This window comes from Pinus tabuliformis, chromosome 8 (genome assembly GCF_031772625.1).
Source record: "Pinus tabuliformis cultivar Carrire ecotype Pingquan chromosome 8, CPIR1, whole genome shotgun sequence".
In the NCBI taxonomy this organism is placed as follows: Eukaryota; Viridiplantae; Streptophyta; class Pinopsida; order Pinales; family Pinaceae; genus Pinus; species Pinus tabuliformis.
In genome coordinates, this window is record NC_142294.1 from 390,631,051 (window position 1) to 390,653,920 (window position 22,870).

At 35.4% G+C, this 22,870-nt stretch overlaps 1 protein-coding gene across 1 annotated transcript; it reads right to left on the reverse strand.

Moving 5' to 3' along the window:
- Window positions 1-4,552: 4,552 nt before the first annotated feature.
- Window positions 4,553-6,674, reverse strand: LOC149235732 (putative pectinesterase 68). The gene is made up of 4 exons (XM_089461450.1): window positions 6,548-6,674; window positions 6,415-6,459; window positions 5,211-5,451; window positions 4,553-5,102 (listed from the first exon to the last, which is right to left on the reverse strand). Exons 1-4 carry the CDS (start codon window positions 6,583-6,585, stop codon window positions 4,884-4,886), a joined length of 543 nt encoding a protein of 180 aa, XP_089317576.1. The 5' UTR covers window positions 6,586-6,674; the 3' UTR covers window positions 4,553-4,883.
- Between the last annotated feature and the right edge of the window lie 16,196 nt (window positions 6,675-22,870).

Sequence of the window (22,870 nt, forward strand, 5' to 3'; positions counted from 1 at the left end):
AGAAGACTACGAAAGAGGAGACTTCGAGATCGAATGACAAGTCGAAGACGAAGAAACCCTTGAAGTGTTGGATATGTGCGGAACCACACACGGTGAAGAATTGTCCTTCTAGACCAAAGGTGGCTACCATGGCACAATCCAATGCGAAGAAAGAATAAACTTCCATAGGGGTTATGCAGATATTAGGAGCTGCAGTGGCCATGGAAGCAGTTTCTGGGAGAGATCCTGAGAGGAACAGATTGGAGTATGTCGAAATGAAAGTTGGGAGTGTGGATGTGCTTACTATGGTGGATAGTGGAGCAACTCACAACTTTATGAGTGAGGATATTGCGAGAAGGATTGGGATGAAGTTTGTATCGGTGCAGGCATGAATGAAGACAGTGAATTCTCCTCCAGATTCTGTGATTGGTGTAGTTGAAAAGGTGGATGTGACACTTGGTGAATGGACATGGAAAGTCGATTTCATTGTGGTGTGGATAGATGACTATGAAGTTGTACTAGGTATAGAATTCATGAAGGAATTCGATGCAATGATTGTTCCCCATCTGAGGAAACTATACATTTATGACAGACGAGAGGATGTACCCATTGGTGTACCGACCGTGGGAGTAACTAAGGCCAAGCATAAGCTGACAGCGATGAGTATGGAGGATGGAAAGAAAGGTGAAGAAATTTGTAAGCGTTTGTCTATTGCAGAGACAAAACTTATGGAGCAGTCACAGGTTATCAGGGCATTGTCAGATAGCATCTTGGATCTATCTAGGAGGCTGGAGGCAGTGGAGGATGACAATGACGAAGAGTATGTGAGGCCGAATGTTCAGGTAGAAGATCGGGAGGCATACTTGCAGAGAATGGAAGTGGAGGATCCAGATAGGTGGATTGAGTTGATATGTGAGGGAGAGCCTTCAGGCTCTGCTCCCTCCTCATCATCTTAGACTATCATGGAGCATGAGGCTCATTGTTAGATGCTCATGGAAGTGAGTCTCCAAACACCTTGAACAGGCATCTAGGGGTGAGATGACATAGGCTGACAGATAGCATGTAGTGGATAGTCATGACGATGTGGGGCATGAGTTCTTGTGGAGGCGATGCATGGTTGGATTAGCTACCCAACTAATCACTGACATGAGGGGTACTAGAACATGATTCCTTGCAGCATAGTGGCATATCTATGGCATGAGAGAAGGTTGAGTAGTGAACATCTGGACTACCCATATACACAGTTGTGTGGATGATATCTTGGTGACAGGTGGTTGTTAGGATGGAAGATTATCGAGGATGATAATGACTTCAGGTGGAGGAGAATGTAACACCCATGAGCTGTAGGTGACACAATGAGGGTGTGCAAAGGCGACGAGTTAGGGAGCAGCAGTGCAGTGGGGAGAAAATGCGAAAATGACTAAGTGTTTTGGGTGTTTGGTTATATAGAGCGATGAGCGGTCCCAATGAGTCGACGGGTGGGCGAGACCAACCAAACAAGGAGACACGATGGGTTGGCCGAAGGGCAAGCCGACGTGCTAAAATAATTAAAGTGATGGAGTATGGTGGGTCGGCCTGGCATGAGGACGCAATGGTTCATGGAGGGCAAACCATATATATGGGCGAGCTTAGCATTTGGCTAAGGCATCCATCCAACTATCAAACGCATAAGTCTTCAAGCATGGAGCAGAGGAAATGCGAAGGATTGAAGGGTTGAAGACTAAGGCATGGTGCAGGTGGACACGAGCTGAAGCACTTATGCCGGAACAAGAAGTGTGAGCCAAGGTGCAGTTGAACGAGTTAGGGCGCGAGTGGACGCACATGCACACGGGTTGCTAAATGAGCCGAGGGTGCGGTAGGACGTTCGTTCGAGAAGTCGTTCAAGGGCATGGTAGGGCGTCCAGGGAAACAATGAGTTGGGCGAAGGTGCGGCAGGGCGTCTGACTGAATAGTCGGTTGAAATGCCGGGTGAGGGCGTGGTAGGGTGTTCGTTCGAGAAGTTGTTCGAGGGTGCGACAGGGCTTTTGGGTGAACGACGAGTTGAGCAAGGGCACGGTAGGGCATCCGAGTGAACATTGGGCAAGGGCACAGTAGGGCATCCGGTCAAATGGAGGGCATGGCAGGGCGTTAAGGTGAATGACATGTTTGGGAAAAAACGTGTGATGGTGAACGGTGAATGAAGGGCGAGTTGGTGAAATACGCCCGGGTCGAATGAAATGAATAATTGTGCGATAGTTGAAGGCATTGGCGAACGGGCGAGGCATGCATGAGGCGAATGAGTTGAACGACAGTTCAGGTAACTTTTCCTAGGATTGGGCAAGGCTACACGACAGGTGCAGGAAGTGAATTTGTATAAGTGTAAAGGTGAAATTTGGGGTTTCCCTTGGATGTAAACTTGTATGTAATTTTGAAGATTAACATTATTGAAATGGGCAGACTCACAATTGTAGGGAGTTGCCCCTCCCATGATAATCCATTGTGCACTTGAATGGTAATAATGTTAATATGATAAATGGTATATGAATGTTTCCGCTGTGTTTAAAGATGAATATGCTTAGCTATTGAAAAATAAACTAAATATTGAAAGTAGGCGTAGTCCATTATCGTTAGTATTGTTAAAAAGAAAAGGGTCGGTGGTGTCGCACCTCCTATAGTGCAGTTGGAAGAGTATTGCCAATGTAGGGGCGTGACACAAATAGTTGTGAGAGCTCCCTTGTACAATTAATCTTTCATACTATCAAATTTTATGCAATAGGATATCTATAATGACATCCATAGCTAAAATACAAATTTATTTATAATATAAATATTTGTAATTTCAGTATACATAATTAGTTTTTTATTATGCCTAGACGCACTCTCCAATCTAGTATGATAGAGATGTTGTAATGTCATTTCCTTTCATGTTTAACATTTTGACTTGGTCAAATCAAATAAAAAATAAAATTAAAGTAAAATAGTAAATTTGCTAACATGTGATTTTTGGACTCTAGATTTTGAATTTATATTTTTATTTTAAAATATAATATTTTCACCCTCTAATAAAAATTGTACTCCTTATATTAAAGGATAGAATATTTTTTGTGCCTGGAGTCTCCAGCCCAATACCTATCTTGTCTAGTTAAACATTTTAACTCGGTCAAATAATAATAATAATAATAATAATACATTTACTATTTTTTTTTTCTATCCACCTTTTCACAACACATGATTTTTCCAAAATTATTTTTATGGTATTTATATAAGGTAAGGTTTTGAAGCTATCAAAGAATTTTCCCACATCCATAAGCACAAAAAAGAAGAAAGGTACACAGACAATTCTGAAACAAACAAGTTCGCATTGCACACGACATACCTGCCGAAAATAGTTTGTATATTAACTTGGATTGAAATAATAAGCGAAGTCGATTGACCAAGTTCAAAAGAAGCATAGGACACATGACTAACCAAGTATTAGTTTCCAGTTTGACCATACATTGCTAGTCTTCGGCTCGGCTGCTTCTTAGACTGGAACTTCATTAGTCCAGTCAATAAATCCAACGAGAAGCGTAACTGTATCTACCTAGTCAAGAGGCGAAATTGTTTCCACAACAAGGCTCTCTCTATGAACTGACGCTCTATAACAGCTAGGGACAAGCATTCAGCCCGCCATTGCGAGACACCCAGACATCCAGCAACATGCAAAACACACAACCACTACGTGTGCCCGTCTGCCCACCTGTTCGCACAAGACATTAATAAAGGTCTTCATTATCAGTTAAAGCTTAACAAATCTATATATTGTGTTAAATCCAACTATTTCAATTTTTAGTTAACCTTTTTTTTTCTGATAAAGCTGAACAAATTTATATATCTTGTAAAATACAACAACGATTGGAACAATATTTAATCTGTACCATTTCCCTTTTTAACAAACATATATGGCATGAAAAATTTAAATACAATCGAAACAATATTTTCTCTGACATTTTGATTCTCTTGAACTATATCAACCACATTGTGTAATAGACAGAAAACAATAATTCATCGAATGCATCTTGTTGCAAAATGTAATCCATGCACGTGAAGGCTTTTGTATTTCAAAAAGAAACAACCAGATTAATTCTCGGTGTGGCGCTAGGCATAGGCATGTTCACCATGGCATAATCAGACGAGTTGAAAATGCATGCTATGGACCAGATCGAGGGGCCGGTTCTATATATTGGATCACTTGCCCTTTAACTTTCCAACGGGAAAAGTGTCTGGCTTGGCAGCTCTATTCGTTTTTCGTTTCATCTTATTCAGCTATGATGTAAGTCCTTAATTTCTTTAACGTAGCTATTATGCACTAAATTGATTTTTCTAGGCGAGGATACTAGACATTGGATTGACGAGCTTGTTCGGCTGCAGACTAATGGCTTCGTTACACAACATTGCGCTAACTTCATTGAAGAAATTACTATGGATGGTTGCTCAAGGTTAAGGATATGGTAGCTAGAAATTTGGCCATGCCATCGTAGATGTGGAAGAAATTACTATGGATGGTTGCTCAAGGTTAAGGATATGGTAGCTGGAAATTTGGCCATGCCATCGTAGATGTGGTTCACTATTTATCGGGAAAAATAAAATTCACTACACTATTTATGGATTGAATGCTAATTTGTGGTTAAATAAATTGACCTAATCCTTAAAACTTGATAAAAACCAATTTCTATTTCTATAAAATTTTGTTCTCAGCTAATATGTTTCTAATCAATTTCTTTGACAACAATGCAGTAGATCTATTAAATGCAATGATTCTATACTAGACAACACAGACCCATCTAAAACCATGTCTGATATTCACCTAGAGTGTATGAACCTGGTGGACTTTTGTCTCGCAACCAGGTCCGGAGATGGTTTAGATGGGTCTCTGTGCTAGTTTATCATGTTCTGACCTTGTACATGGATCTCCCATTGCCAAAAATGAAGTCTATGGATCCTTCAATGTAACACTCCTTGAAATAATGGCGGCCTTCGTCGTCACACAGTGTATCCTGTGCACCATAAAATCCACACCCCAGGAAATAGGCCTTGTCCCCAGATATTCTGAATGCAACTGCTTGCCATCCTTCCATTCCAGGCATGGGTGCTGGAGCTGTGTTCTGCATTGACATTGACAACACCATTTAAGCATTATTTTTATATGAAATCTACAATCAAATTAAGTTGTTATAACAATTATTAGAATTCACCATTAACCATTTCTGCACCTTGAAACTGATATTCCTGGCAGAAAAATTGTTAGCCAGCACTGTGACAGAAGCGCTGTGGTATGTACGCAGCTGCTGCCCCGTTGGGTCCAGGTCGCTGGCTCTGTTGTGCCATTCAATTATCGTGAATTCCTTTCCTGCACCTTGAAATGTAATGTATGGCTTTGTTGCAGGAATCAACCCGTACACTCTAATGCCTTTGGTCTTTCCTGTTTGCCTATTTTCCAGTTCCATGTTCACCCTATGGAAACAGTAAATTGCACCTTATTTTAGTGTGAACGGTGAAATTCTGAACACGGTATTTGAATTGCAAATAAACACAAAGTACCTGTAAGAATGGAAAATATCTGGTTCAATGCATATACATATAGATACCACATAACATAACATCTATGCATGAAGAAAATTACATAATCATTTCCCAACGAGAAACAATCAAACTGATAGAATAGTATGCAATTTTTCATCTGAAAAACAACACACCAGATTAAGTCCCCCGGCCAACTGTGAGGTCAGCCGTGGTGATAGTTCTGATATGGATTCTACATATCTAAACTTGAACACAACCCTGGAGAGTAATGTGGAAATAATCCGAACTAAATTACAACATAACAAAATATTGAGAGAGGGAAACAACGCTATCAGATAACCACCAAAATATTTAAATAAGCGAACCATAGAAAACAAAATTGCATTTAGTTAATTAACTCGCTGTGGGTCTACGTTTAGATACAAACTGGAGTTGTAATATTATGCCGAACCCCTATAAATTAAAAAAGAAGAAAAAAACTAAGAGAAATTAACAAAACAAAACAAAATTACAGTCCTGTGTAAGTTAAAAAAAAAGAAAAGAAAATCCTCAGACCATTGAATGGTTCGTAAGACTACAACCGGTGGGCTGCATAGATACCATCCAACAAAACTATATTACTTAAACAAAAACTAAGAAAACGCTGGTGGAAAGTAGCCATGACCATATAAATTAAGATTTTGTTCAGACTATTCTGGTGATGGAGCAGAGCAAGAAAAGAACCTGGGAAAATAAGTTATGTGTTAGACAGAAACGAGGACATAGCCCTCAATGTACCTAGAATTTGAGCGTGGTAACCCTTACCTGCAACAAACAAGGGAGATGGGTTAAAATTAATGAACAATGCAATAGAAGGACCAAATTGGACAAGAGAATTTAAGAGTCGATGCTTACCTGTTGTTGCAAGAGGGACCGTGGCTCACACCCAAGGAGGGATGACTGTAGTCAACATCGTTGCAGTTTGTGAGTTGGTTCACTATGCAGTAAAGAATATAGTAACAATTTCATAATAATTACAAACCCAGACCTTAGCACTTCGCAAGTGGTGGACATTGCTCCGACCATGCAGTCCTGGAGATTGCAGGTGAAATTGAGACAAGTGAAACCCCTGTTGCGAAAGTAAAAACCGTAAGGAACCCCTTTCCAGACTTGATTCTTCTTCGGATGAGGGGGTGAGCCTGCAAACCTGGGTACACCTTCAACTGAACTAATGGCCGCACATTTCATGGTGTTAAGAGCCACCTACATTATTAAGAAGGATAACATGTTAGCCATCTGGAGACTATTCCGTGAAATGAGTTACCAAGCCAACCCTAATGAGTGACAGGTGTTAGATTTAGGGTTCTCCAAATGTAAGGCTAGGATCGTCGTATAGTTTTCATTGAAGATTCCCAAGATGAAAACAAAACCCTGCAACTTAGCAACTTAGCATATGTTAAAAGGGACGATTACATATGAAAACGAAACCCTGCAATAAGACCTCCGTAACAAAACTTTGGATAAAATTTTTGTTTGACCAAATGTTTTTTAAAAACATTGGGTAAATAGATCAGTCCACCCAAATTAATATGATACTCCAAAAACTTTGGATAAAGGCCAAACTTCGCTTAAAAGCAAGTTCGACGTCGGCAATAAGACCCCAAAGCTGAATGGCCAATGAAAACCATCGAAAAATATTTAAATGATTTTAAAAATTCACTTTTTGCGTAAAACTTTGGTTAAAGTATTGAATAGCGGTTGATATTTAAAAAGTCAAACATAGTCAAAGCGATATCGATCGCTATATACCTGCTTCGGCAGGTATAATAAGTGAAATATTTATTTGATTTGGATCATTTTCAGCTTTAAGATTTCCTTTTGTCCATCATTTTCTTTTTTCCTCTTGATAAAGAAAGAGTAACAATGCTAAAAGATGATGGAAATAGTCTATATCTCTAATGGTTTAACCCATTTCCTCCCAAAACTTGTCAAAAATAAAGAATTCCTCGATTATTTTCATTGTAATTTTGCTCATCCTTAATACCCGCTTACAAAATACATGCAAAGCTCCTTCCATATAATAATTTTTAACAAAACAGACTAGGAGCTTAACTTTAAAATTGCACGAGAAGTCATCCAACAAATTCATGGAAATTAAGACAGGTATGTACCTTAAACCCCTATGCTGAATATGTGCAAGATTGATATGTATGATATTCTAGTTTGACTTTGTGCTTATTGTTAAATAAATAATTTATAATTTATTAGTGTAGAGAAGATTTTTTTTGTTATCATAATTTATTTTGCCTTATTTATTTAGGCCTCGAATATATTATGGGAATGATACCAAATCTTAGACTCTGTGACCAATGATAAAAATAATATCTTTATGGAAGAAGAAACCTTAAATTAAGGATCTCATAGAAAAGTAATTATTTGTATTTTTTATATTTATTTTTTATTATCATATTTTTTCCTTATTTATTTCTATATTCAACATATTATTAGAGTGATACTAAATCTTGGAGTATGTGATCAATGAGAAAAGTCATAATCATATCTTTATGGAAGAAGAAACATTGAATTAAAGATTTAAAACTTCAGCTTTCTAAAATATTTCTTTAAGGTGTTAGGTGTAAAGTTTTTCCATTGGTAATCGAAAATTTAAAAATTTATTTTTCTAGAGAAGACAAGAGAATGAATGACATGTATTTTGAATACTTGTTCACTTGACTTATAAATGATATCAATTGTTAAACAAATAATTGTTTCTATGGGGACTCTCCAAGCTTAGTATGGTAGAGACTTGTAATGTTTAACATTTTAACTTTGTCAAAATAAAATAAAAACAAAAATAAAATTGAATTGAATTAAAAATAAAATAACAAACATCCACCCCAGTATGGTGAGATGTTGTAAATTATGTCATGTTTACTATTTTTACTTCGTCAAAAAAACATATAATTAATAATTATATTTATAATTATAATTATAATTATAATTAAACCAACCCATATCTACAAAATGTCAATATGAATCAAATCTCTTGAAATACAATCAAGGAAGTATTAATTGTTTCTAACCAGTGAATAATTTAGCATTTTCTCTATTATTAGTTTTGTGCACTATTTAACAAATCCTTGTTTCCATGCAAAAACCTTGAGCAATATTAAAAACAAAAGATATTTTCTAATAAAAAAAATTAAAAATATTATTTTAAATTGTACTATTTTCCATATATAATGTGTTTCGTTGTTATTTCCATTAACATTGTTTTCGTGGATATTTTTCCTTCTATCTAAACACTACAAATAGTAATAAAAGTGATAACCACCACGTGGAGTAACCACCATGTGCCATGTATTGTGCATGAATTTTTCTTCCCATCACGTGGAGTAACCATCATGTACCATAAATTTTACTTATGCGCCACTCTATGTTCTTTTATATATTGTCTTATACAACAACTCTCTTAGGAACAATGAAATTATTTTTCCATATATTTTTTTACAGTCTTATTCCACAACTCTCTCAGGAACAATGAAATTATTTCTTTCTTACTTTGATATGATTTTTTGATTTTAATGTTTCAATTAATTACAAATTTTGGAAAAATTATGTATTGCTATTTTACAACCTTAAACATAATCTAAATTTGAAACTGCTTTAGTGATGACATTTAAAAAAAAAAATATCATATTTAGATAAAAACAAAGTCAAATAAAGTCAAATAAATAACAATTAAATTAAATAAAAAACAAATTATATGCATTAAAATAAATCAAATTAATTAAGTTATTTTTTTTATAATAAAATAGTTTTTATATGTTTTTTTTATCGTGGAAAAAGTCACACATCCTTTATTAATAAAGAAACTGTATTTTGCAGATGCATTGCATATATAGTATTTCAGGTATAGCCTGTCCATCATGCGTAGTCAAAAACTGTTCCGACTTCACTGAAACCAAATAGATGTGAAAAAATAAAAAAGTAATAAAATTGAAATAGCTATTGTTTTCTCCCTTTCTTCTTCTCCACCTTTTGCCATCCGCCAGTTTTAGGGGATGCAGATACAATGGATAGATGATTTTCTGTTGTATTTATGGGAGATTCCTTATCCGACTCTGATCCTTCTGATCCATGTGCTCTCTTATTGCCGAGTGTTGCCTTCCTAGTTAGCTAGGACTCTTGTTGCTGCACGGGGCTTTTGGGGGCTTCCTCTTCTTTTTGTTAGCTGTCCTGAACTATCTCTACAGTCAATCATGTTCTTCCTAAGAGTGTAGTCATCTAGCTCTCCATCTCCTTGTTACATCAAATTACCTGACCATTATAGTTGCATTAAACATAAGAATGGGCACCTATGCGTTTCTCCTATACTGAGAATTAATTCTCAGTGAGACTGTGCATGGACAACATTATCTCTCTGTTTTGTACTACTTCTCATCCACTGCAACTAAATTAATTCTAAGACTGGGAACCTAAGTGTTTTTCATATGAAAAATTAAATCTTAGTCAACCTATAGAATCAAAGAGATCCCCATTAATATGTGCCTACACTCACAGCATGGCTCTCCCAAATTACTCTTTAAGGCTCATAGGACTAGAGGAGAACACTACAACACACCATCTTTTCATTAAATGTATCATAAATTATAATGAAGCTCAAGGATGAATAACTTTGTTTCACAACAGGCTCCATTGAATTTCTCTTACACATCATTGTCCTTGTTGCCTTGAACCATAGATCTTGGAAATTGTATTGTCTCAGATTCTCAAGTCACAGTTGTCAACTCATGCATCCAAAGCCCAAAGGCATTCCATTAACAATGCTACCAACCCCTTTTGGTTAATGGCTCCACGTCATTGGTCACGCCTCTATGTGAGGAAACCAAAGACCAGCCTAAAGGCTAGCACCCCCAACCCATCTCTTCTATCTAATTGTAATTATTTAAGAGTTACAATATTCTATGATCCGGGGTTCGCCCCACTTTCCATTGTTGATGCGCCCCTGGTCCTTTCTATGGCATATGGTTTAGTGTGGGCGCTTAGCCTATATCCCTTGGTATCCCGATACATACTCTTTGTGTCTCAATATTGAACTTTCGAGACTCTATCCACTGGTATGAGTTGTCTGATAGGATCTGCCCGACCCTCTATTTAATGGTTGTCGCTCTGCCTCCATGGCCCAGTCTCATCTACCTAGCACCGCCACAAAATGCATTTAACAAACCCATCAGGGAAATGTATACAAGATGACTTTTCCTATGGGTCCTCCCGATGCCTTTTTAATTGGTTGTCATTATTGTCAACAAGTCGACATGTCCCAACACCCGTCGCCTTGCCCAACCTCTTGTGCTCCATTTTAAATACTCCAGGATTATTCCGCTAGGATGGCATCATTGCTGCCACGTGTTGACCTCTAAGTGGTGGCATATGTCACATCAAAATGGCCCATTTAGGTACCTGAAAACCTCCAATCTTCTTTCCACGTGTCCATATTGATGTCATCCTATGACGTTGTCTCAGCCAATCATGAGTTGCCACTTGTCTTCCTAGAGAAGAGAGAAAAGTCCTCTAAGGCCTTGTTTTGTGACCATTTCCTTTGTTATTTCTCTTTTTTGAAAATTGTTGGGTTCAAGCCTTTAGTCTCCAGCACCACTCCTAAGATAATTGTGGTTTTGGGAGGGGTGCTCCTGGAGCAGCTCTTCGTCATTGATCTACGCGATCAACTATGTGCGAAAACCACTTCTAGGACCATAGAGCCCATCTAACAGACTATCTCCAGTGACCCCATAAATCAACCACATAGCCCAATGCTTAGCCATGTGCAACCTAACCAAAATTTTTGGCTAGCACTGTCGGTTGGGCTCCATCCGGTCAATGCCTCCTGACGCTTTACACTTTGAACTGCAACTGTAACCTCTAAGGTGAAACCTCTAGGGTATGTCCGTCAGGCTAACTTGTATGGTGGGATATGCCTCCAATATATGAGAATGCTCTCTATTGTTGTGTTGTCTCTCCATGTCAACTTGGAGCTTCATGTAGAGGCTCTTCCACCATCTCCGTTGAGTTTGGAATTTCTACCAACTTTGGTTGTGCACCAAAGCTCATCCAACCTCTACTAACCAGGGAAAATTTTAAGAAACCCCCCTAAATTTATATGTATAATAAATGGGTGAATATCCATGGTATATAGGAAAAATGGAAGGTGATTTTATCAATAATATAATATGTATATATAATTTTTTGGCGAATCTCTCACCAAGCATGGCGAATATTTTACTCAATTATAAAATCTTGTAAGATCTTGGTGAGTCTTTCACTAAATAATAAAACTTTGTAAGGTCTTAGTGAATCTTAGCATTGTGAACTCTTAGAGAATATTTTGAAAAAGTATAAAACCATATATGACAAGGGCCACATGGTGGCAATATCACTGTTTTTTTTCACATTTCCACGAAATGGAACTTGTTTATAAAGTTATAAAAAAGCCAACCAAGTCCCTTATAATATGCAAGTAAGATTATAACAGAGTCTGATACATCTACTATGCTTGTCTTCATTCAAGTGTCATAGCTGCTATACTTAACACTGTGAATCACAACTCTCTCAGAACTCAACTCTATAGTGTAATTAAAACCTTTGGAAATTGAATCTGACAACTCTATAAAAAGGATTAGTGAAACAGAAGCTTTTGTGAATAGGCCTACTAATTATGATTGCTAAACAATCAATCCAGACCATGAAGTCTTCCATCTTGATCACAATCATGCTCACGATCAAGGGAGTGTGACCACCTAGCCTGACATAATGGCCATCATAGTTTCCAATAATCAACAACCACCTTGCAAGGACATCCTAACTCATGTCTCATGAACTTTATTCATCAATCTTAACTAATATAAATCTTATAAAGATAATATTAGAATCCTCTCTGGATTCACTGTTAATACAAGGGTAAAGGAAATTTTCTAGCTCAAGGCACTAGCCAATACCAACTTTGGTATTTGTGACCCCTTTGTGGGGATGCACCTACCTTACCCTGTTGGGTTCTGCCTTGTAACATAGTTCAAGGATCACAAGACTTTCTAATCTTCCTACTGCATTAGACACACTTTATATACTGTACATAGTGAATGGAAAATAAGCATTATAGAACACACAATTTCATAGAAGGAAGAAAAATCTTAGCAAATTCAATATCAAAATCTTAACCACTGATTAATAAAGAATAACAAGTAGTGTAATGAATTGTTACGAGTTATTTATTTATAAGCTGTAAAGAATGCAGTGGAATGGAAAATATTACTTAGGAAACCCTTCAATATTTTCTACTAATATGTCTGTGCATGTACATATGAAATTAAGAGCATTGTTGAATACAAAGCTTCCTCTTCTCTTGCCTCCATTTTGACAAATCAGTGTGAAATTAGTGTCACTTTGAATTTCCTTTCTTGTGTGGATGTTTTGATAAATCAATGTGAAATCAAAGTCACTTTGAATTTCCTTTCCTGCGAGGGATCACATCCACAGTGGATTAGTAAAATATAATCTACTATATATTAGGTTCAAGAAACTGACTGCAATCTACAGTGGAAACGAGACCTCAATTCTTATTATGAATTTGAATATATCAGGACAACATAAGAGATAAAAATGCATATGGCCTTAGTAGCTAGAAAACAATCACTCCATCATTACAAGACCACCTAGATTTCGGCACTTAATCTAAATAATGGCACTAGTTGTAGTGCTTATTTGCATTAACACCATGGAAAAGCAACAACAATGTTTCAAAGCACACTTACTAGAAAAGTTGTAACGTTTGAGAATATTTAATGATAGCATCTGAACCTCATAGCTAAGGTGGGGAAACTAGGGAACCCAAATATTGGAAGATATCTCATACCAAATCTAAGAAAAAAATAAAAAAGGGAAAAAATCAAAATCTATAAATCAAGAAATGAATTGTTTACAAATCAAATACAATTCCTTTAACTAATAGTTAAATTGTAGTGATATATTTAAATATTTAGTAAGAGGGTAACTTCAAACCATGGAATATTACCTTTGTCATTATTGTCATCCCTCAGTGACTGAGATTACAAATCAATACTTATGGAAAGATTGTAAGAAATTCTGTGAAATAGTAAAGCGTAACCTCTATTTTCAAGCAACAAAATCAAGACATTGTTACATCAAGAGCCATAATTGATACATAATCAATGAATCAAGTCCTTGTATGGCACAAGCTTGTTTCACAACCTCTATTTTATCAATAACAAAATCAAGACATTGTATGTGGTTATTGCCAAAAGGAAACTGCGTTCTAATTTGGAAGAGGATCTTATCAAAAGACATGGATTTATTCAAAGCTACAAAGCATAATGGGTTACTGAAAAATAGGTTGGAATATGGGATCATGATACTTAAATTGAAAAAATATGCTTTCCTTTTATAAACATTACAGTTATACAATGTTTTTTGAAAACATTAGAATTTGAAATTGGGCCTTTCTATCAAGACAAATTTTCATTAACAAATTGTACTTTCCTACCTGAAACGTTGTAGATATCCAAGAAAAACTTGAAAAGCATAAGAGAACTTAGCATAATGTACTTTCTTTCCTTCCTTAACATTCTTAAAGAGTTGAGGTTCCCTGAGTCATCAGGTAACTTTCGAAGGAAATGACAGTTAGTAACAGTCCAATTCACAATTGAAGATGTGCCACAAATACGAGGGAGCATCTCCTCCAAATCACAAAAGTGCTTCAGGTTAAAATCTAACATTATTGGAAGATTAATGCTCGACTGGTTGTTATTGAACCCATAAATTTTTCCATTCTTCACTAAAAGCTTAAAGATAGTTTCTCTAAGTTCTACATGACTTTACTATGTTCTTGAAGTGGGGGCACATGCATGCTCTCCAAGTGAATAGTATTAAACTAAGTGAAGATAAGGTCGATAGATCATTCAGTGTGGATCTCTTTAATCCATAATTGAATACTATGTCTCTCTTGAACCCATAATTGAATACTATGTCTCTCTTGAACCCATAATTGAATACTATTAGGACTTTCAAATTTTTCATGGAACTCAAAAATGTTGGAAGAAAGTATTTGCTTCCAAAAAGAGTAAAACTAAAGCCTCTGCTTGAGGACAATTGATGTCACACCACTAACACTTCTCCATGGAATCTATATATGTAAACCAAAAATGCATAATTACATTAGAATATTGTGTTTATTGAATACACAAATGAAATCATTGCATTTCTTTAAAATATCTTATGAAATCAAAATTATTGAAATTACATATCGATAACCTAGTGGGTGTAGGATAAAAGTCACCCGTGTCATTCACAAAAAGGATGAGAAAAAACCTAATACTATATATAAAACCAAGAAAAATTCAAATTCATCACTTCTAGGGACCTCGTAACCACCCTGCCAATACACAAGTATGTTCCTGTTTGCAGTTAGAAAAATTACCCAAATTACAATCTGTTTACTCCAGCATATGTTGGAAAGTTATAGAAGGATGACTAGTGCAATCAATCCATTCCTTTTAGCCCTGGATTTGTTTCAGTGTAAAACAGAAGTATACAAATATACTTGTCCAATGTCTATGCTTTAACCATTCACCTTAAGACGTTTTTACAATATAATTTCCTAAGTCTATTTAATATCTTCATTATCATAAAAATGAACATATATCCATCTTAACTCCACATCTACCACTCTTAGGGGGATGAAATCTATTTATCCCTCTGAGCACTTGGTAGACCCAGAATTAAGATGGATCTAAGATGATATAATTTCCCCTTTAAATAGTCTATGCTCACATGAATACCATGGTATTACCATGGGTCAATACCATGGGTTATCATAAACCTGGAGCTTAAAAATTACTATTAATAATTTATAAAAATTAATAAAATTAATAGTTGAATTTTATTTTATTTTTTATTTTAACCAAGCTAAAATGTTTAACATAAATTAAATTACAACATCCATTTTTACTCTTGATCCACTAAGCCCCGAGAGGGATCAAATATTTTTTCACTCTATGCTAGTTTGCATATCACGATATTTGATACCTCTCGGGGGTTAGTAGATCTAGAGTAAAGATGGATCTATGCTGGTTTAATTCCCCCATTTAGATAGACTACATTCCAGGTGAATACCATGGGTCAATACCATGTGCCATTTTGGTGAATACCATGTGCGATTTTTATTTTTATTAATACTAATATTAGGGTTAATAATTTTTTTTTGCATGGTATTAATAACAATCTACTCCATGGTATTTGTCCCATAGTATTTTGCCCATAGTTTTCACCTAAATATAACACATTTTTTTAGTGTTCGTAAATATAAGGTGACTTATGGAGTAAATATAAAAAAATGTTTTATTTGTTTACCCTACCTCTTGTTTATTTATATTTTTATTAATTTACCATACCTCTTTTACAAATATGGTATTTGGCCCATAGGATTCACTTAAATAAAGCCTCTTTCTTGAACCTTCATAAATAGAATGAGGGTTATGGACTAAATATAAAAAGAGGTTTTATTTATTTACCATACATCTAGTTTATTTATATTTTTATTTATTTACCATACCTTTTGAGTAAGTATAAAAAGACGTTTTATTTATTTACCATAACTCCACTTTACTTATATTTTTATTCGTTTACACCCTTGCATGTATATAAGGTGACTTGTGGAAGCCTGCCATTTCTGATGAAATTAATATCTACCCCTGTGCTAGGGGTTTCTTTATAGTAGATTTTGAAAATCCTGAAAGTAGACAATGTATTCTAGATTCTGGCCCTTGGTTTTGGGAAAAATCAGGCCTATTCATGAAACCATGGAACCCATCATTCGATCCCTCTACAACAATGATAACCTTAGCACCAGTTTGGGTGAGATTGCCAAGCCTACCCTTGAATCTCTGGAATCTCTCCTCGCTAAAAGCCATCAAAAATGCAATTGGGAAATTTTATTGCAGGTGCCCAGAAACAGAGGAATATGCCAGAGCCACCTATGCACGCATCTGTGTGGAAATGGACTTCAGCGCTGGATTCCCAGCTGAAATAAACCTAACAAGTAAAGACTATGCATGGAACGAGAAACTTGATTATGAAAGTGTCCTCTTCAGATTTCGATCCTGCTTTGAGACAGGGCATCTAGCCAAAAATTGCCCAAAAGCCTCTGAGAAAAATTTTGCTAGAAAAAACCACCACAGATCTACATGGTGGGAAGGAGCACAAAAGGAACACTACACTGTCATCAAAGAAGAATATTCTAGAGAAAAATCTGAATCACAAGAAATCAGGGAAGAAAGAAACAACTCTCAAGACAAGCAAGGAGAAAGCCCCGCCCAACAAATCAACAGTTATGAGGATTCGAATACCACACAAAACAAATCTTCATTTAACAACAAAGTAGATCACCTAGACCAAACTTCTTCTCCGACTATCTTCAAAAGAACGAACACAATAGATCGCGAAGCAAATACACCAATGTCCCAAGAACCAGAAGAGATGAAGGAGATGCAAGATAAAGGAAGTTGGAAGACCGTAGAGAAAAAAAAGAAAACTACAACACCAATCTCGCCAAGAAAGACGAGGAGCCAGATAATTAAAAATTAAGAAAATTGTAGGTCTGATAGACCAATTTGGTCTCAGTGGACGTTAACCACCACCACCATCATCATCATCATCAAAAAATGTTTTACTTATTTATCATACCTCTCATTTATTTATATTTTTATCAATTTACCATACCTCTTTTATAAATATGGTATTTGGCCCATAGGATTCACTTAAATAAACCTATTCTTGAAAATGGGCGAATGGAAGGTTGTAACTCCTAGTTTCAAGGGCTAAATTTACCTTTTTTACCCTCTCCCTTAAAATAAGGTGGGCTATTTGAGGTGATTTGTAAAAATGTGCTATGATACAAAATATTCGCCCACTAAAAATTTAAAACCCCTTAATTTCGCCAAAGGGCGAACATTCGCCCCTAAATTTTTCTATGCTACTAACTATGTTATGGAGGCCTTAGGGTCAACAAAATTTCATTGGATTTATGTTCTGATCCAAGAGGTCATTTTGGGACTTCAATATATCGTTGGAAATCTCTTTCATAGCTCTATCCATCTGGGTGACTTGCACATGCACCTAAGTTGATTTACTGCTCCATAATTGGCTCCAAAGTCTCTTCAAATTATAATTGACTTTACCTTGCACTCTTTACCATTGCCTTTGCCTTTGACTATGCCACCTCTTATATTTCCTTTGTCATAAATGACAACACATTTCCAACAATATCCCCCTTTGGAATTGATGGCAACACTATAAGATCCACCTGAAACCAGGCATGGTCAACACTGTAAATTCCCCTGAAACTAGGCATGCCCTTCTTCTACATCGTTGTGCTTCTCCTAAGCACCAGTAATCATCTTCTCCTAAGATAATATTCTCCCCCTTTGGCATCAATGAAAAATAATTATCTTGAAAACTCCCCCTGAACCACTCCAACTTACTCTGATCCTTCAAGTTGAGTAGCTGCCAATACTCATTCTGATTTAGTCATTTGGGAGGAGGAGTCACAAATCATATCTGATGTCAAAGATACACAAAGGTATCTCTTGCCACTAGCTTAGTAAATATGTCTATTGTTTTTTCTTTAGTGGCTATGTATTCAAGTCAGACACTATTAGAAGCAACATGTTCTCTTAATAAATGAAACGTGATAGGAATATGCTTGGTATTTGAGTGCATGTCAGGATTCTTAGAGATGTTGATCGCACTTGTGTTGTCACACATTATTGGAATTAGATCATTCAATTCTATTTTAATGTCCTTCAAAATCTGCTTCATCTAAATAATTTGTGAGAAACAAGTGGCAACTGCAATATACTCTCCTTAAGTATTTGATTAAAAAAGTGGAGTCTTGTTTTTTGTTGACCCAAGATACTAAGAAGCTTCCCAAAAAGAATGTTTCACCAAAGGTGCTCTTCCTATCATCAATATTGCCTACCCAATCAACATCACTATAGACCTTCAATTTAAACTCTATGCTTCTAGCATACCTCATCCCATAGTCCGTTGTCCCTTTAATGTATTTGAAAATCCTTTTTACAACAATGATATGAATTTCATGGGGGTAGGCTTGAAATCTGAACAGACCTATTTCTTGCATGATGTTTTGTATAGGCATTGTAAGATACAAAAATCTACCTATCATCAACCTGTAGACAGTATGATTAACCAGTGGTGTATCATCTTCCTTGCATAACCTACATCATGTAGCCATTGGGGTGCTAAGTGGCTTGCAATCCTCCAATCCAAATTTCTTCAGAGTTTCTCACAGGTATTTGGATTAGGAGATAAACACCCCATATATTGATTGAGAAATTTGTAATCCTAAGAAAAATGACAGTTCTCCTATCATGGACATTTCAAACTCTATTTACATACAGTGTGCAAATCGATGCCCCAATCATTCCATATCACTCCCAAAGATTATGTCATCGACATACACTACCACAATTATTAGATGATCGTCTTTAGATTTTATATAAAAACAAATTATCTATAGTGCCCCTCTTAAATCCTTGTTTTTGAATATATTGATCTAGTCTTGCATACCAAGCTCTGGGGGCCTATTTTAGTCCATATAAGGCTGTTGGGCCGTGAATACGACCACTTTTTAACACGTATTTCATCTATTTTTATTCTTCTTTATCATGTCATTTATTATAATTTATTATTTAAATCCATTTTATAATGATTTATGCTCTTATGAATGAATATTATTTATTCTCCTTTATTTCTAATAAATTGATGATTATGCATAATTTTATCAATAATAGTTTTAATAAATCAGTTGTAACATTATTCATCATTTTCAGCCTCTAAGATAATTTCTAGATTGAAGATTTGATCATTAAAAGTGTCAACTCAGAAATTCACTAGAATAAGAAGTGACAGTTTTGCGGTTGAGATTCTCGGTAAATGAAAAAGAATCTGGAAAATCTAGAACATGAATTTTGTCTAGAATGGACCAAATTAACTTTAACAAAGAACGGTTTGCCCAAATTTGACTTGTATTGAGAGAAATGCAGGGTTCTTTGAGCACGATTTTCTCAGATTTGCTATGTGGCTGTTTTCCAAATCTTAGCTGCAAAGCCAAATTCGCCTTTCTCTTGTTGAAACCTGGATGGAAATATATCTTCTTGTTGATCAATTGGTTGGAAACAATCCAATTTTGTAACAGAAACCATGTTGTAATTATATCTATTATAATTGCTCTCTGCTCTCTCTATTTAAATGAAAACAGAGATCAAAGATGAAAAGGATGAATTTAAAGAAGGAGACTTGAGGATTCAGAATTGGAAATTCAAGAATAATGATGGGATAGGATAGAATAGGAGGAAAAGGAGATTGTTGCATGTTGTAATTCTCAGAGCTTCAGTTGTTGTAATGATTTCACAGTTTAATGATTAATACCTGATTTGGGAGTTGCTGTTCATTCTTATCATCTAAAGTAGCCCAGCAGCATCCGCTGGCGGCTAAGGGCCCATCCTCTGGTGGATTGTGCTGCTGCTGTATATTATATCTTTAGTTCATGCGTAGTTTTGCTTATCAGTTTTAATTGGTAATCTGGTATATTCTATTATTTTACATCACAACTCTGTTACGTTTGATCTATTGAGTAATCTCATTCTCTGAGAAAGAAATATCATATCGACTTTGCAACGCATTACTGTTCCTTTAAGTGTTGATATAATGTTGTTGATCCTTACAGAATGTTATTGTTGTCCAATTTCAGAGTATTCGTGTTGTTACAATTATTAATTGGTATTACTGAATTCATCTTAGAGATTATATTTCCTTGCAATTGTTGAATCTATTGACGTTGCTGTTCCATCACAAAATACAGTCGTGTTCTTTATAACTAAGATGGATAATTAGATTACCAAGATCATATTACTATTAAGGTGTGCTGTGTGTATTTTGGATCACTGGACATTTATATTTGATCTTAAGTGATGTTTTATATTTCATTTCTAATTGGTTGCCATTCTATTTTCGTTTGTTGTCTGATGTATCCTTAGAGTAAAGGTTGTTATCTGATTCATGTAGGATACAATTGCTACATTTATTTCCTTAGACTAAGGTTTTGCTATTCATTATAGATTGCTATTAATTTGGCTTTGTTGTTGTTCATTTCTATTAATTGGAGTTTTTTGTTCATATTTATTAAATATGATTCATTGTTTAATTCCTTTAATTATAAATTTGTTATCCATTTACTTTGTTGTTCAGTTTGGTTGATTAATTGCAAAGAGTTTGCTTTTAAAAGAGTTTTCCTAGTTTACTTTCAATAACAACTTTAGTTTAATTTCGATTTCCTTTTAATTGCTTTAAAGCAGGATTGTCAACTGTAGAGAACATTGGTTATTGCTTCCTCCTTCCCAGATTGATTGTCTTGTTCCAGTTTGATTTCAATTGCATCAATCTCTGGAGGAATGAGTTATTGCTACTGTATCCTCGATTGATGGTTGTTTGAGTGAATGATTTAGTTTAGAACATTTTAGTTTCTTGTTGTTCCAATTAGATTTTGTTTCCAGCTTTCATTTACTTTTGGATTTTAAGCACTATACTGCAAAACATTACTCTTGAGTAAATAGCCGCCTCAGACTGAGCACACTCTTGAAATAAAAAGTCGTCCCCGACAAGGAGGTGAGCGGTGAAGGCTCACTTGGCCGGATTGGCCAAGGTTTTGGCCAAGGATAATGAAATTTCATTATGATCGAGTTTTTCCCCAGGTTTGGGGTTTTCCCAAATAAACATGTGTGTTTATGTGTTTATGGTTGCTGCTGGTTATTTTTATATTTATTCCTCTCAATAATTGACCGAAAGGAGCATCCCATAGATATTTTCTTTTCCTTATCTAGGATGGAAGTATCATATCAAAGAGATGGGGAAGCTGCAACAAGGTCAATAGGTATGGTTCAAAACACTTCCTCTTCATTCTCTTACTTGCATAATCCATTATGGAGCACTAATCTATTAGGGCAACCATGTCAATATAACCATCAATCTTGTCTACAAATTTGGCATGATTCACCTTATGATTGCATGACTACTCTCCCTAATCTTGTAGCACAAACACATTCTCCATATTCTTCTCCAGCTCTTCCACAATATCTTGCTTGCCAATCAAAACCATTCACACAACCCAATCAACCACATCATCAAAATGCTCCATTCCATACAAAAATTCCTGCTCAACTAATTCCACACCCTCACCATAATAAACCAGTACAACATGCTTACAATGTTGAACTGCAAAATTTACCCACGCTTCCCACCCATTCTATCTCACATGTGCCATTAGAGAAAACTTACAATGAGATTCAGAATGTTTCAAATTCAAAAATTATAGAAGCTATGGGAAAAAATGAGGTTTCTTTTAGTTTTCACCAACAAACCATTTTAAAAACTCAAGAACTTCATGATATGATGGATATGGGAAATCAAGAAAGTAAAGAATATATTGAAGATTGGTTTCACTCCATCATTTGTTTGCAACATCACTCCATACTTCAACAATTTTTGATACTATTTTTTCAAGGGAAGTTGGCTTCTCATACCCTAATTTTATCAACATGTATTTTTCAAATTTGGGTATGTGCATACACAAGGATAATTTTAGGGGTGAATGTTCGCCCTTTGGCGAAATTAAGGGGTTTTAAATTTTTAGTGGGCGAATATTTTGCATCATAGTACATTTTTACAAATCACCTCAAATAGCCCACCTTATTTTAAGGGAGAGGGTTAAAAAGGTAAATTTAGCCCTTGAAATTAGGACTTACAACCTTCCATTCGCCCATTTTGAAGAATAGGTTTTATTTAAGTGAATTCATTCGTTTTCAAGAATAGGTTTTATTTAAGTGAATCCTATGGGCCAAATATCATATTTATAAAAGAGGTATGGTAAATTAATAAAAATATAAATAAATGAAAGGTATGGTAAATAAATAAAACATTTTTTATATTTACTCCATAAGTCACCTTATATACATGTAAGGATGTAAACAAATAAAAATATAAGTAAAGTGGAGGTATGGTAAATAAATAAAAATATAAATAAACTAGACGTATCGTAAATAAATAAAAATATAAATAAACTAGACGTATCGTAAATAAATAAAACCTCTTTTTATATTTAGTCCATAACCCTCATTCTATTTATGAAGGCTCAAGAAAGAGGTTTTATTTAAGTGAATCCTATGGGCCAAATACCATATTTGTAAAAGAGATATGGTAAATTAATAAAAATATAAATAAACGA